This window comes from Anas acuta, chromosome 24 (assembly GCF_963932015.1).
Source record: "Anas acuta chromosome 24, bAnaAcu1.1, whole genome shotgun sequence".
Taxonomy (NCBI): Eukaryota; Metazoa; Chordata; class Aves; order Anseriformes; family Anatidae; genus Anas; species Anas acuta.
Window position 1 is genome coordinate 2,567,751 of NC_089002.1, and position 15,927 is coordinate 2,583,677.

General features: G+C 57.2%; 1 protein-coding gene across 19 annotated transcripts in view; it reads left to right on the forward strand.

Moving 5' to 3' along the window:
* The window catches only part of ANKS1A (ankyrin repeat and sterile alpha motif domain containing 1A), a 106,091-nt gene that overhangs the window by 82,155 nt on the left and 8,009 nt on the right, over window positions 1-15,927 (forward strand). For all 19 annotated transcript variants that reach the window (XM_068660105.1, XM_068660108.1, XM_068660109.1 and 16 more), the window contains 8 exons: window positions 9,496-9,594; window positions 10,351-10,503; window positions 10,717-10,824; window positions 13,391-13,555; window positions 14,028-14,153; window positions 14,384-14,455; window positions 14,883-14,969; window positions 15,320-15,457. In XM_068660105.1, the coding sequence (XP_068516206.1) occupies window positions 9,496-9,594; window positions 10,351-10,503; window positions 10,717-10,824; window positions 13,391-13,555; window positions 14,028-14,153; window positions 14,384-14,455; window positions 14,883-14,969; window positions 15,320-15,457 (948 nt within the window). The remainder of the gene's footprint in view (window positions 1-9,495; window positions 9,595-10,350; window positions 10,504-10,716; window positions 10,825-13,390; window positions 13,556-14,027; window positions 14,154-14,383; window positions 14,456-14,882; window positions 14,970-15,319; window positions 15,458-15,927) is intronic.

Consider the following 15,927-nt stretch of genomic DNA (forward strand, 5'->3'; position numbering starts at 1 on the left):
CCTGCTCTTCTGGCTGTCTCTCTCCAGCTTGAACCCTGCAGTCCCTGGGAGCAGCTTCTTCGCTCGTCCTCTCCACTGCCACGCTGTGACCTTCACCGTCAGCAGTGCTGGCTCGGGGCGATCGGACTGTGACACCAAACTTCTGCTCTTCATGGGGGGCTTTAATTCGAAGAGCAGCCTGTGCAGCCAGCTGGGGATTTAAAGAGAAAATGGAGATGGTGCTTCAAATCCTCCTCCTCTGCTCTGCAGCTCGCTGGAGTTTTGTCATTAGAGGGGAAAGGTTTATTTGTGCGATGGGTAAACATCGCCGAATTGAAGCTGCTCGCTGAGGATTACTGGCAGTGGCTGCGCTGTCCTGGCCTTAGCAAAATACAGCTCTGCAAGTAGACCCAAATCCTCAGCAGAAGTGCATGCCAAATGCTAACAGCCCTAATGAACCGAGAATACCCCACCACCCAAGAGAGGCCAGCGCTGCTACCTCCCACGTGGAGGAATGCAGCCCTGGTGTCTGCACGGCGTTTCAGGAGACCCATTGCCTCATCCTCCACCGGAGGAGGAAAAGAAAAGGTCAGCTCACAAAGCCGTAGCAGTGAGTGAGCAGTGTCATTCAGGAAAAAAAAAGCACTATAAATCAATTTAATTGTCCTTGGCTGGTAATGAACCCAGGGAGCTGTAAGAGTAGGAAAAATGTCAGAGTAGGAACCGAGAGGGGTCCTGCTGCGTCCCCTGTGGTCATCACTGCCTTTGCAGGAGGTGCTCTGACTTCAGGAGGTCGGGGAAACCAGTTTGGGGCTGTGAGATGCAGAGTGCATCCCAGTGCCCCATGGCAAACACGGGACGACCTGGGGAGAGAGGCCAGGCTGGGCTGTGCTGCGCGCTGGGGAGAGGAAGGATGGAGATGGTGGTGGCAAGGGATTGCAGCAGCTCACAGGGGAACCCTGACACCAAAACGGAGAAGAGAGTGCCATTGCCTGTACCTGTACATTAGTGTGTGATCTGTTACAGCCCATACATTTGTCCGGGATGCTTGCTGAAGCTTTGCCCTTCCCTTGGAGGGCTGACTGCCCGGTGCTGCCTGGGACGGCTCCTGGTGTCTGAGAAGGGCAAACCTCACGTGCTCTGTTCGGTGATTATTCTGTGCCTGAACTTCTCATTCAGTCCAAAGATATTTCGATTCGCAAATGAGCAGGTAAAAGAGAACATAACCTATTTATTATGGCTTTTTTTTTTTAATTTTTATTGTTCAAGCCTGTGTTCCTACGGAGTGTGTGGAAAGCAGCTAATGCTGATTCAATCAGACAGCATCAGAAACGGAAATCTGTTCTCCTCGTGTAGTGCCCTGGGCTCCTTGAGGGTTTTCTTTTTTTCATAATTGGGGAGAAGTGGTAGAATTATGACAGGATTGGGAGAACGGGGTATCCGCAAATAATTTAGAGTAGTGACGTTAATTAGATTAAATGCAATTCAGTGCCATGTTAGATTAGCCTGCAGTGGTCTTCAGTGCAGAATAGCCTTCCCCCTCTCCCTCCTTTTGTATGCAAGCAGTTAAGAAAAATAATAATAACGTAGAGCCGAGGCTTTGGCTTGATGTGTGAGCAGAGCAGGGCTGAAACACAGCTCTGAGCGTGTGCCAGGCCGGCTCTGACGCCAGCTCTCCAGCCGCTGAGGGACACGATGTGCACGGGGCTGGATCCCCTTTGCCCTGCAACTCCCCGTGCTCGGGTGCTGGCTGCGCGTTGCTTTCACCTGCCACATGCTGCTGGAGCACGGGCATCTCCCACGAGCAGTGAGTGGGAGCTCTGCTCTGCACCGTCCCCTTCCCCACTGCCCCTCCTGGCTTGCAGGCGCTGCCCCCCAGGTGCCGCCGGGCTTTCAGCGTGCTCTGAGAATTGTTTTCATTTGAAACCAGTTTTCATTTTGCCATTTTCAAGTAGCCATCTAGGGCAGAACTTAACTGCCGTATTCCAGTTGCGTTTTGCACCAAGTGGTGACCTCTTCAGACCAGCGACCTCTCAGAGATCCCACAGACAAGGTTTCACAGCTGCTGCACGTGGTGAGATAGAGGGAGAACGTGGCACGCTCACAGCCCTTGGGGAATTCCTTCAGACAGGCACAGGTAGATCCGTGTGCGGTTCACGCCTGGGCAGCCGACCTTGGTTTCAAGCTGAAGCAACCTCCAGCTATCCGGGGAGCAGAGCGGGCAGGAGGTCTCGAGCTGCTGGAGCTGGGCTTGCTCTTCCTAAAGGCTGTGCCGTGTGTCTCTCTCTGCCCCACAGTGGCATTTGGTGACCGATCCTGCACGTTGGTGCGGGCTGAGCGGTTGGGGAGCGAGGGGCAGCTGCCACCTGGACGTGCCGGCCATCCACCCTTAACAATGGTGAATCCGATCGGAGGATCTCAGCGGCCTGGTTCATGCCGGCTGGCAGATTTATTGCCGAAATGGCTTTCATTTATTTTTATGACTTAGGGAGCTCATAAGCCACATTATATGGTATTGTCTCCTGTTTATCACTGCTGCCAGGATACTGGAAACGGATTTCTTCTTCGGTCCCCAGACTGATTTCGATGCCCTGGATGAGCACCCCGTAAGAGCGGAATTGGACCCTGGTGTAAGAGCTCCTGCCAAGCGTCTGAGCGGGGACCAATTCATGCAGCGAAAGGATTTTTTTGACAGCTCTCCAGTGCGTCAGGCGCTGCTTGGGTGGCTCACGAGGGCTGTGCTTTGTCTAGGACGGTTTGCTTTTTTGGGTTATCTTTGGATGGGGACGGTGTGAGCGTGTTCAGCCTCACCTGACCTGTGGGATGCAGAAGCCAGGCTCTGAGGGAGCACTTTGGGGACTTTTTGAGGGCTGGGGACCGAGGGCAGCACAGCACTGAGCACCGCGCACCATGAAAGCGACTTCGCGGAGAGCAGCGAGCTCAGAGTGGGTTTTGAAGTGGGTGGACCAGAACTGGCAATTTAGAGAATACTTACATTTGATTCATTAGTAGCTCCAGGCCCAATAAACATTAAAAAAGCCATTAAAGTAGCAGTTAATTTTTTTTGCTCTCAATAAAATTGCCTGAACTTGACAACCGTGACCGATTCCCTCCGTTGCCATTGTCACGCTGCCAGTGTGCATGGGGGGAAAAAAATTAAGCAAAAATGAAGTGGCTGTGTGCTAATCTAGGATTTATTGTAGGCTTTTGTATAGGAGCCCTTTCCACAATCAATGCTATGTGAAGAGCTGGGCCTTCATTGTCAGGGCCTTGGCAAAACAAATATTTCTTTTCCCCTAGTTTCTATTGAACTACCTTGAACTGCAGCTACCACTAAGGGAAGGCACGAAACCATGAGGCCAGCTACAAATATAAATTCTCGTGGCCAAGGGCTGCTGTTGCTCCATGAAATTGGGGTGGGTAGGTCCCAGTTTTGGGGTCGACAGCCACCGGAGCGGGTTTGTCAGAGGGGCTGAGCACCCAGGGCTGGCTCGTGGTGCTGTAGGTGCTCAGCGGGGCCTCCGCTCGAGGCTGGATCCACCCTAGGAGGTTTTAGGTCTTTGGGGCTGTGAAAGGGGACGAGAAGCCCCAAAGAACAGATTGTGCACATGCACAGACAGAATGCAAGCTGCAAATTCCAGCCCCCCAGGGAACCAAGACCCTCAGCCTTTAGCTGCTAACGGATTTGGGGACGGAGTTTGTTGCCGGCTGCTTTGGTGGCTTTGTCAGCTCGCAGGAATGCTCTCGCTGTAGCTCATCTTCCTAAATTCACTGCCTTCCCTTTCCCTCGGGGTGCTGCCCAAGGCTGCCGGGCTCTGAAGGCTGGTGGCTTTATAGAAGTGTGCAGAATCCTTCTTTGTGTTTATGCTTTTTTCCTGCCTCAAAAGGAGGGCTTGGTGAGTGGTATGGGGGTGAAGGGAGGCGCAGCCTCTGTGCTTTGGGACTTGCTGCGTTATCCCTGTTCGCGCTGGCTCTGTGGTGAGCTGGATGCGGCTCCATCTCCAGCATCCAGGCTCTTGGTTGCCAAAAGTAAAGCAAGAGCAGTGACAGCAAAATCCTTGACAAGATGCAAATTGTCTTGAATTTACTGAGAAGGGGGAGAAAAAAGAGCTTTGTGTGCATTAATCTAAGAAAAAATGGATGCTTTGGCTCATCCAGCTGAAGGCACTCTGCTATAGATGTTTGCAGAAGCCTTTGTAGTCTGGAAAAGCTGTGTTTGGGTTTTGCATCTGTTGCTTTTAATAGCAAACACATTCTGGTCTCAGTTCTTCCCTGCAGTCCGCCGCCTGTCTTTAATACATGGTTTAGTAACAGCGGCAGCACTTGTATGAGCGTGAGCCTAGCGAGACAGGCGGGATTCATTAAACTGCATCGCTGGCTGGATAAGGCTCCGCGTCCTATACGAAACTTTCTTTGCCTTGGGCCCTTCCTTAGCTGGAAAGAGAGAATGGACCCGAGCCAGGCTCTGTGCAAGAAGCAGCATCTGAAAATTGGGTAGTTAAGTGCCTGCAGAGCGCCCTGCTGGAGCAGCAGTGCTGGCAGATTTCGACGGCTCCGCTTTTGGCACGCTCGGCTTTGGGGTCACCTAACTGGCAGGAGGGGACGCTGCCTTCGTACAGTGCGACCTCCGACTGTGCTTTTCTCCTTTGATGAGAAACCTGGAGCCTCGCAGGCTGTTTAATTACAGAGTAGGATGCGAAGCGTGACTAAAGCGGAGCCTTGCTCTAAAAGCTGGGTTTCCGTCCAGACAAGAGTTAGGTCACTGGAAGATCTCTGCTCTCCTTTGGGGCCACGCAGAGGGCAGGGACAGGGTTTGGAGGTGCCCCTTGTGGTCCTGGGCATTTGCCCCGCTCTGTGAAGGGAGCTCTGCTCAGCCCCAAAGAAGCTGGAGCACGGATTTGGGGATGATATCGTGACACCCAGACCAAGGGCAGGAATGTTTCCTGGGCCAAACTGATGCACAGAGGGAAGTTAAGGGACGCGTTGTGCTCCTGTGCCTGCTGCAAAAAAAAAAGCACAGCCTTTGCTTCTTAGGGTTTTTTTTCAGGGATCACCCCAGCTGTTCTAGGAACAAAACACTTCCAACAGTTATTAACGTGTGCATGGGGTGCTGTACCAAAATCCGGATTAATGCCAGCACAAGTGCTCTAGGAGCAACCCCTGAACGCATCCCTGCTGCAGGGCGGGCAGTGCCGAGAGCTGTTCCTGATGGAAGTGAGGAGCTGTCGCCTGTGCCCTGAAGGAGAAAATGGTGAGGTGTGGGACGGACGGGGTGCTCAGACACCCCCGCTCCCCAGCATGAGCAAAAGGAGAGCTCTGGTCCTCGTGCAGCCCCGAGCTGTGCTCAGCCTGGCAGCCTGCACAAGGTAAGAAGCATTTGTCACAACGGATACAGCCCGAGCTACATCTTCAGAAAGTTTGGGTGATTCTAATTGGCATTTCTGAGCCGTAGAGGACTGGGTAACAGCAAAGCAAGTCCCTGGGAGCTTTCCTCTCCCCTGCCTTGGGCTTTTGCTGCGTTTGTCCTCAGAGGACCTTGAGCGGGGCCAGCCATAAGCCTGGGCTCGGGGTGCTGGGGCTGTTCGGCAGCCTGCAGCGAGGCGATCAGGAGATGGCATCTCCTGGCCTGCTTGCTGACCTCTGTCAGCACCAATGGCCTGCTTTTAAAAAAGCAAACAGCAAAAAAACACACACACACACACACAAAAATACACTGTACAGTGGGGTATCGTTTTTACAAACCTCACCAAAGAGCAGTTTCTCTGGAATTTTGCAGCCCTGCATCGAGGCAGTCTCCCTGGAGCAGCGCTGCGTGGTGGAGAGGCTTTGTTCTGCTCGTCACTGAGCTCCTCTTCCCTTGTTCCTCTGCGAGCTGCTGGGTGGGGATGTTTCTCCATTTCTCCCCTGCTTATTACAGCAAAGGGATGGCTCCTGCCTGCTTCAGGGACAGACCCAGCGGCCTTGGCAGCTCGGTGCCTGGCAGGGCAGAGGGCAGAAAGCCAGGGCAGGGAGGAAGAGAAGGCTGAAGGCTGGTGGTGAGAAGCACAAACCCCTGGGAAAGGCAGGGAAGGAGGAAAGCTGCAGAGGATCCCAGCAGAGTCTTTGTGCCAGGGAACCCTCCTTGCTTAGGGGGCTCCTGATGTGAAGGATTTATCAGACACGGAGAGCAGGGCACCGAGCAGACCCGTGGCAATCGCTGTGTGGCACGGGGGCAGGTGGCAGCGGGACCAGGGCGCTGTGCGGAGCACCCCTGCCCCTTGGCTTTTGTCTGAACAGCGTGTTAAATGCAAACAGGTTTAAAGTCTGAGAATAAACAGCTCATCTGTTCAGCTGGCAAAGGTTAAAAGATCTCCAGCGTGTTTGCATTTAATTATCTATTTTAGTGGCAGCTTATTTTTTTCTTTGGAGATGAAATCCGGATGGGTATAAAGGACTCTCCTCCAAGCAGAGGCTCATGCACAATAGAGTAATGATTTATTCAGAGCTGCTCTGCTTTGTCTATCCTGGTTAAGTACCCTGAGAATACAGACTGGCACCGAGGGAATTTAATGTGACACATCAAAATAAGGAGTAGTAGAGAAAGCTGTGGCTCTTACAGTATTTAACTAGCTTGTAGCCTTGCTGCACGGCAAGCCATTTTTATTGAATTGGAGATGCCAAAAGTGGGAGAACACCTATCGCCTTGCCTTGGGCCCGGCATGGCACATGTCAGTATAAAACAGGCAACCTGGAAATGTGTGTGCAAACTGGAAATGTGTGAGCAAACTGGAAATGCATGCACAGCCAGATCCATGCTGCTCGTTTGGAGAGGGGCCGTGCTAGCCAGGCGTGGCTGTGCTACAGCACACTAGCACCAAAAGGCTCAACGCTGGAAAATCAGCAGGAGTAAAAAATGCACAGAGGAGCAGCAAACCTATTGATTTTGGTACGTGAGACTTAGGTGTAGCCAATGTCACCGTTTGCTCAGGTCCACGCTGCCCTCGCTGGTGTGTGCAAGGTTTGCTCGGTGCGCCCGCATCCACCCCGAGCCCCTGCGCCTGCTGCAGCTCCAGCGCCTGGCTCTCTGGGGAGGAACCGAGCAGCTGAGCTCAAGGATAGGCAGGTCCCGGGGTGCTGAGCGGGCTGAGGGGCTGGGAGCTGCAGGCTCCAGGTACCCACACCATGACCTTAACCTGTTGCTGCTGTGGGGATGTCGGGAGGCGTCCCCTTGTGCTGCCCTTTGCCCCCTCACCCCAGCAGGAGGGTAATGCTTTGCTCACCAGGCTTCTGGAGACACCCCACTGCTGGCTCTGGTCACCTTCTGTCCATTTTAAAGGCCCTTTAAAAGCCATCTCACTCCAGGAGATGAATTCCTTGCACACATGGTTCCTCCCCAGGACGTTCTGGTGACCTCTTCAGCAGAGCTGCAGCTTGCGAAAGCGCTTGGCCGGGTGAGGTGCGTGGCCGTGGAGTTAAGCTGCCCTTCATCCTCTTCCCCGAGCCAAGCACACGTCTCCTGCTGCTACAGAAACACACTGAAAGGGGCTTTTTGGCTTAAAAACTGTGAGCAAGGAAGGAGGGATGTGTTCCCTTATCAGCGGGCTGCTGCTAACGAGCTGGGTGATCGCTGCCTCTGACAGCGGCAGCCTCTGTGCCCTGCTGGGGTCGGGGTTTGCTCTCTGCCTGGTTTGGAGCCTGGGCTGCTCTTCCAGCACATGGGCACCAGCAGAGCCTTCCACCAGCAGAGAGCCTCCTCTTGCAACTGGGAGCAGCGCAGGGCAGCTTCCACGGCACAGTTCCATCCTTGGCGGAGGCTTCGTGTGCTGTTACCACTCAGGTGCAGGTTGGCTTGCAGGACACGAGGTGCAATCTATCAGAGTGTGGCCCCGTGGAGCTGCCACCCATCCCACGGTGCCATTTTGAGTGGCCCCGGGGGCGCTTTGCAGCTGGCAGCGGGTGCCCCAACCCAGCACCCAGCCTGCTGCTGCGAGCTGACCTTTGGGAAGGCAGGGAACAAACCGCCCTCGTCAGCTGCAGGGCCTTCAGCCCCAGCTTTCGGCTGTTTAAGCAGCTCCCGACGACAAACGCTTTTGTGCTGCAGCTGTCTGCTCCAGATCTGCGGTCTCGGTCCCCCCAAGGCCTCCCAGGAATCGAGGGCGTCGGGCGGCTCTGCCTGCCAAGGGAGGACGGGGGCAGAGGAGCGCCCGTCTCGCTGCTGCGGGCGCTGGCGGTCACCGAGCGCCTGCCGAGCCCTGCTTCCCAGCCACCCGCTGATTTAATTTGCCACTGTCATTTGCTAAATAATTGTTTCTCTGCAGTCTGGCCTCCGAGGGCAGCTCTCCCAGCGACATTGCTTCGGGCACCTCTTATCTGCAGCGTTAATTCGCCGCTGCTCTGAGCACTCATCTCAGCGCCCTGGTGGCAGAGCAAATCCTGGGGACGGAGAGCCCAAGGAGTTACCGTGACAGGCTACGGACGTGGCACGTGGCTGAGCCCCATCTTCCAGTGGGGGCACAAACCGAGCAAGCAGAGTGGGAAGGAACTTAAAAACTGCCCTTTAAAGAGAACAGGGAGAGGTTCTCCCCCCAGCTCCCGTTCCCGAAGCCCTGGCCGTCCTGCCCGCTGTTTGCGCAGCCCGTGTGCCCTTGCAGCAGCACGTTGCCCGACAGCCAATTTTAATTAGGTTTCTCTTACAAAACCAAAATGTGGAACAGCGGAGCGCCGGCAGCTCAGACCTTCAGCTGTGCCTCTCCCGAGAGCAGAGGGAGGCAGGTCCTGGGGGGGGGAGATCTGGGTGCGGGCTGGCACTGCGCGTCCCTGAGCCCCAAGCTCGCTCCTGCGGTGCCGTGGTCGCACGAGAGCCATGGGGAGCCGAGCCCGGGCTGCACGCTGAGCTCCCCCAGGTACGGGGAGAAACGGGTGCTGGTGGAGGGGGGTGAGTAAGCACGGTCTGCATGCGTCCATCCCTTCCTGCTCCGCACAGGGCAGGGGGCATGAGCCGAGCTGTAGCCAAGCAGTGAGGGGCAGGCAGCACGTCCCTGGGGGTGAGCTGCTCCCCGGAATGAGGGAAAGGAGGAGAAAGCTGAGCTCTGCTGCTCTCGTGGAAAGAAATGCGTTTTCTCGGTGGCCCTGGAGGGAGGCTGAGCAGAGCCTGATGCTGGGGGTCACTCAGATGCTGGGGGGGTTACTCGGGCGTTGGGAAATGGCATTGTTAAGTAGCAATTTGCCTCTCAGACAAGGTCGCTGTAATGATGGCCTGGAACCCAGAGGCTGGGTGAAGACGCTCGTGGCTGGCTGTGCTGGGCAGGGGGCAGCAGCACTGCTCCCCCCAGGCCACCCTGCGGGTGCTGCAGTGCCACAGCCCCTCTCTGCCAGCTGTGTCGGTGCCGAAGTGGGGACGTGAGGCTGCGTGGGGCTGGGCTGCCTCCTCGGGGCCAGCACCAGGGGGCTGCACGGGCAGTGCTGGGGACCGAGGTGGGGTGGGGGCTGTAACGTGCATGGGCTCCGCTCCCACGTCTCCCCTTCCTGTCCCCGCAGGGCTGTAATGTCATGGAAGACCAGGACCTTCGGGACATCGGGATCGGTGACCCGCAGCACCGCCGCAAACTCCTGCAGGCAGCTCGCTCCCTCCCGAAGGTGAGCGCCAATGTCCCCGCGGGGAGCAGGGCCCGGCATGGATCTGAGGGCAGCGGGAACAAAACCAGGCCCTCTGCCTCCAGCTGTGTCCCAGTGACCCCAAAGGATGGCGGGGGCAGCGGGGAGGGGTTTGGAGGAGGAACGTGTGGGCCTCCAGCTCCGGGGGTGGGATGACCCCAGGAGGCATTTCGGTGCTGGGGACGGGGGGGGGGTGTCCCTCCTGGGGGGCCTGCTCTGAGCAGCCTCTTCTGCCGCGTGTCCTTGGCTCGGTGGCTGCAGAGGTTGGGAGTGCCAATGAGAAGAGCAGGAGAAAAGGGGTTTTTGCAAGAAGAAAGGCTGGTGCAGAGCCAGGGAAACTAGTTCTAACCTCACTGACACCTCCCCTGCTGTAACCAGGGCCCTTGCGTGCGAGTTCAGAGAGGATTCAGCTCGCCTGCTGTGCTGGGAAGGCCACGGAAAGGGCTTTTCTGGAGCTGTTCTCCTCGCTTATCCCAGGCAGACCGTGCCTCTCGCTGTGCTTGGGGTGGGCAGTGGTGCCCTCGAAGCCCCCACAGCTTCTCCTGCCCACCTGGGAGAGGGCTCACGGCAAGGGCGAGGCTGCTGAGGTTCATTCCCAGTTTGTGCAGCGATGTTTTGTACATTAAAGCTGCGAGGGGAGATGGTGATAGCATTTAAACTGGCTGTAATTGCAGACGCCGCATGCTTTGGGCTCCCTGCCCCGGGGCTTTAACCTCTTTGTGCCTTGTGCTTTCGCAGTTAAAACCCCTGGGCTGCGATGGGAACAGCCAGCCTTCGGTTCCCGCCTGGCTCGACTCCTTGGGGCTGCAGGACTACATCCAGTCCTTCCTCTCGAGCGGCTACAGCTCTATCGACACTGTGAAAAACCTCTGGGAGCTTGAAATAGTAAACGTGAGTACTGCTGGGGTCCTGCCTGCCTTCCCCCCGGGCTGTTCCTCGCAGGGAGCTGTGTTCAACGCGAGCGCACCGCTCGGAGGGGGACGCTTCGCTTCGTGCAGGGGGCAGGAAAGCTGGGGGACGTGCGGGGAGCTGCAGCTCCTGTGCTCCCCAAAGCTGCTGTGCATCTCTCCAGCCCTGCTGACAGCCACCCGCCTCTCCCTGCAGGTGCTGAAGGTGAACCTGCTCGGCCATCGGAAGAGGATCATCGCCTCGCTGGCGGACCGGCCCTACGAGGAGCCACCGGCCAAGCCGCCGCGGTTCTCGCAGCTGAGAGTGAGTCACCGGTTGTGTCCCCACTCCCAGTAGTGGCCGGGTGCTTTGCTCTGCCCTGGCTCGCCTTCGCTTTCCTCCCTTTTCTTTCAAAGAACTAGTCCAGGGTCTGCCAGGAATCACCACCTCCTGCTTAGCGGCTGACACCTCTGCGGGGCTCAGGGAGCACATTTAGGGAGGGCGCAGGTCCTGGGTGGGCAGCGAGGCTCAGCAGGGAGGCTGGTTCAGCCTTCCGCTGCTTCTTCCATGCACAGGAAATTCTGCCTAGCAAAATCAATAAAAAAGAAAATAAAACCCCTACAATGTCAATATTTAAGTTAAAACTCCTCTGAAAGTAGGTAGCGAGAGTAATAAGTGTAGAGAGTGATCTTTGAAAACTGCATTGCTTTTTTTTCCTAAAAAAAAAAGGCTTTTTTTTCTGATTAGAACAAATCGATTTGACCTGGAAGCTCGGGTTACTCCCGGCTCTCAGACACTTGGTGGTTTGGGAAGAAAGTTCCTGAAGTGCTGAGGCAACCACACGCAGCTGGCGGTGCAGAGGAGGGAGTTTTGTGTTGAGCCGTTCCCATGGACGCACCTTGGCTGCTGCTGAAGGTGATGCAGAGCCCAAGACACAGCTGGTGCTGTAGATGATGCAGAGCCCGATGCTCCCACCCCAAATCAGACTGAGCAACCTCTGGCAATGTGACAGCCAGACCGGCTCTCACTTGGCCGGAGCCCTGACCTGTCTGATTCCTCCTCATCTCTGCTGGGTCTTCTCACAAGCACCCGCATCAGAAAACCTCCTGGTTGCAGGAAGGGGAAAATTCCCCTTATCTCAGACCAGCCTGAACCCTGGAGGACAGAAAGAACAAATTTCAGGTGCCACGTTGTGCCAGGCAAACCTTGCTTTGGTTGGGCCACGCAGCAGCGACCGGCACCGTCCCTTGGACAGATGCACCCTGCTCAGCTGCTGCGATGGGATGCAGCTGGGACCTGACGTTTTGATTGCACCCCTGGGGAGGCTGAGATCCGTCTCCTTGGGCTGCTGGGGTTGTCTAAGAGCTGCTGCTCCCGCAGCCAAGTAGCCCTCGGGGTGATTTGTGGATGTTGATTTTTGCTGCAGCAGTGGGAGCTTTGGACGTCAGGCCCCTCTGCACTGGGGTGTCTGGGAGGGGAGCGGTCATGTTTGCTGTTCTTGCTGAGAATTGCTGTCTGCGAGCTGGATTTAACAAAGCACTGAGCTTGCAGCTAAACCTGCGAGCTTCGTAGGAGGGCAGCAAGGCACGCAGGGTGAGCGGGTCGCACTGCTTCCTCCCAGTGTTTGCAGATCGGCTTCCTGGAGCAGGAACTGGGAGCGACTGGGGTTTCCCCATCCCAACCATCTGCTCCTTTCTCTGCTGCAGAGCTCCTCTCTTCTGCCCTGCATTCCCAGGGCTTTTCAAGCAGTCGTAACTGCGGCAAGTTGTGCTGCCGTGTCCTGGAATTTTTAGGAACCAGAGTTAGGTGCAAGAAGCTTCGTGCTGGCGCTGCACCCAGAGCGCTGGGAGCCAGGAGGGTGACCCCACAAACCCCACGCCTTCACCCACCGCATTCCCAGACGAGAGAAGCCCCGGTGGGAAGCAGCCAGCTTCCCTGAGACGTCTTCCTGGGGCTCAGTGGTGGGGAGAGGAGTGCTTTGGTGTAGCACCGGCCGGTGGGTGTGCGGGGTTTGGAGGCTGAGGAGGAGAACGGGGCCGTTCGCAGCCCTTCCTGGCGCTGCAGCTGGTGCCTCCCAGCGCCTGGCTGCGGCTGGGGAGCGGAAGGACGTCAATGGCAAATTAAGCAAGCCCCTTGAATAGGACTAATGCGTGCTGCAGCTGCGAGCTCCCCGCGCTGCCTGCCGGGCTGCTTGGCACGGCCAGGCTGCGAGTGCTGCCTGCAGGCAGAGCCAGGCTCTCCGGGGGCGGCTGATCCCAGGGCTTTGCTTGGTGCTTTAGCAGAGCCCTGCAAACACCCTGCCCGCAGCCCGGCGTGCCTCCTGCCCTCCTCAGACAGGAGGTGGGGATGTGCTTGGCTGCTGCGTACCTGCCTGGAACCGTCCTGGAGCAGAGCAGGGGTGCGGAGGGGAAAAGAAACAGCCTGAGTGAAGGTGCTGAGCCACAAGCCCGCAGAGCAGGGGCTGACCCTGGTAACTCTGCTCACTGCACCCGTTGTGCTGGGCACTGTGAGGGGCAGTGCAGACCCTGGTCCTGGTTCCTAGGGAGAAATTATCACGGTGATGCCAACTGGAAGCCAAGGCACAGCTTTGGGCTCGAGCCCTTCCCTTCCTCGCGCTCTGGGTGGCTGCAGGGCAGTGGCTGCTGCTCGAGCATTGACTTGGCACAAATCCTGGCCGGGCTGTGCTGATAGCATGATACAGATAACAGCGCCTGCAGGACCAGCACATCCCAAGGGAAGTGCCAGCAGCCAAATCCTGCTCTGCTGGTGCTGGCTGCCTGCTCCCAGGCCAGAGGGTAGCGGGGGCAGAGGCAGCGCGAGGAGGAGCGCGGTGTGGGCAGGGCTGCGGCGCAGGCTGACGGGGACGGGTCTCGGTGTCTGCCCATTTCAGTGCCAGGACTTGGTGTCCCAGACGTCGTCACCCCTGAGCCAGAACGACTCCTGCACGGGCAGATCCGCAGATCTCCTGCTGCCCTCCGGAGACACCGGGAAGAGGCAACACGAGCGGGGCAGCGAGGTTGCGCCGTACTCCAGAGTGGACCGCTACAAAGCACAGGTCAGTGCCTGCTTCCGTGCGTCCTGCGGGCCCCTCTGCACGGCTCAGTGCAGGCTCCCCCTCCTCTGGAGCCAGCGAGGAGTTAGGATGATGCACGGAGGGTCAGGGAGCAGATCCGGCAGAGCTTCCTTTGCTGCTGCCACCACCAGCAGCTCACCTTGTAGGCCCAAAGCTGGGAAAAAAACAAGGAAACCGTGAAGAAAATAGGGAGGCCATGTAGCTTTCCTAGTCTTTTAGCTGAGAAAATAAGGAAACAGAGACAGGGAGCCTACGGGCAGCAACCTGGGCCTCGGTCTCACCGCTCAAATGGGTGACGTGCACATCCACGAGCACCTTCACCCACAGCGTGCTGCCCCCTCCCTGCCTCTGTATGATTTTGGGAACCATCAACCCCCAGAGCCTCCCCCAAGATCTGTGTTTCACCCCGGGGAGGATGCGCTGTGGTTTTACGTGCACCTTTCTACCCCTGCAGGAGGAGCGTCGGGAGTCAAAGCTGACCCTGCGCCCCCCCAGCCTGGCTGCCCCGTACGCCCCAGTCCAGAACTGGCAGCACCAGCCGGAGAAGCTCATCTTCGAGTCCTGCGGGTACGAGGCCAACGTAAGTGGCTCCTGGCTTGTGTGGGTGGATGGGGCAAGGAGGCCGTGGGCTCAGGGTGCTGCACGGGGAGGTGGGACGCATCCTCCCCCCTCCCTGGGTGACCTGCTCCTCTATAGCTGTGGCTGCTGGCTGCTCGCCGGGCTGTGGCCTTGCTTCGGGGCTGGGAGGTTTGCACCCAAAGCCTTCGGGGTGTCTGAGAGCACGTTAACATCTCCTCCTCCTCCTGACAGTACCTGGGCTCCATGCTGATCAAGGACCTCCGAGGGACGGAGTCCACGCAGGATGCCTGTGCCAAGATGAGGGTAAGGGGGCTGTGGGGACGGGGGGGTCGGCTCGCAGCCCGAGGGGGATGATGAGGAGAGGGCAATGGGGGGGTGTTGGTGTAGCTGTGGTTCTCCAGACCCCACAGGCAGGGAGAGCAGGGGCCCAGGCCATGCAACAGGCTGTGGCCACTGTCCCTGGTGAACGGGCCTCTCCCTGGCCCCCTTCCCTCTAGTTTGTGTGGCTGTGCAGGAGGAGAATCAGGGTTTTTGCTGAGAAAACCAGGCTTGCTTCAGATCCCCATCCCTTCCCGTCTCCTTCCACCAGAAGCAGGTTTTCTGCCTCCTGGTCCAAGCCCCCCAGGGGTCTGCCCTTGAGGGTCTGTGCTGGCCCCCAGCAGGGTTGGGGTGGTGCTGAGGACGGGGGCGTTGTTCACAGCCGTTCACCTGAGTGTTCTTTTTTCCAAAGAAATCCACCGAACATATGAAGAAGATCCCGACCATAATACTGTCCATCACGTACAAGGGGGTGAAGTTCATCGATGCCTCTAACAAGGTGAGCTTAAAACGCCTGGAAGCTGGTGCCTGGAGGGACAAGACTTGCAGTGCCACCTGCCTGAGGGGCTGCAGGTCGCATCTGGTGCCTCCAGAAGCCACGGCTGGTCCTGCTGAGCTGCCGGGGCCAGGGGGGAGCACCAGGGTGGTGACGGTTACCTGAATGCCAAAGGCTTGGCCAGCAGGCTGCTTGGGGACCCCATTGCCATTTATTCCTACTAGGGGAAAGAGCTGGCATTGGTCTGGCTGGGAGAAACCCCTCCCTGTCCCCAGCACACGCTTTGTCACCGCTCCCTTTGCTGGGTGTGTTTGCCCTCCCCACAAGGGTGATGCTGTGGTTGTGTCCTACAGAACGTCATTGCTGAGCACGAGATCCGGAACATTTCCTGCGCTGCTCAGGACCCCGATGATCTCTGCACGTTCGCCTACATCACCAAGGACCTGCAGACCAGCCACCACTACTGCCACGTCTTCAGCACCGTGGATGTGGTGAGTCGGGGTGGAGCGTCCGGCCTCGGGGCTGTTTGTGGTGCTCGTAGCTTGTCCATCTCCCTTCAGGCCACCTCTGAGTGCCCTGAGGTGCTGCCAGGAGAGATGTTGCAGTCTGAGCAGTCAGAGCGTTGCTGAAGGAAGCTGACACTCACACCTCTTTGTGTGCGGGTTCAGTCTGTGTGATCAGACTCCAGCGGTGGTTTCTGTTTCGGGTGGGTCCAATCTGTGCAGTTGTGTAATTACTCAGCTTTATTGGCAAGGCAGAGACCAGGATCTGGCCCATTCCGGGGCTCTTACCTATTTCTACCCTAAAACCTTCTGTTAGGAGTCCTAGCTCAGAATGCTTTTACTTTCCAGCCCTGTTGACAAAGAGGATATTTGTCTGCCTTCATTACTGCAGTCTCCAGTGCTGAATAAACCAGGGCAGGAGATTTTTCCTCTTGGGGAATATGCTGTGAACAAAGCCC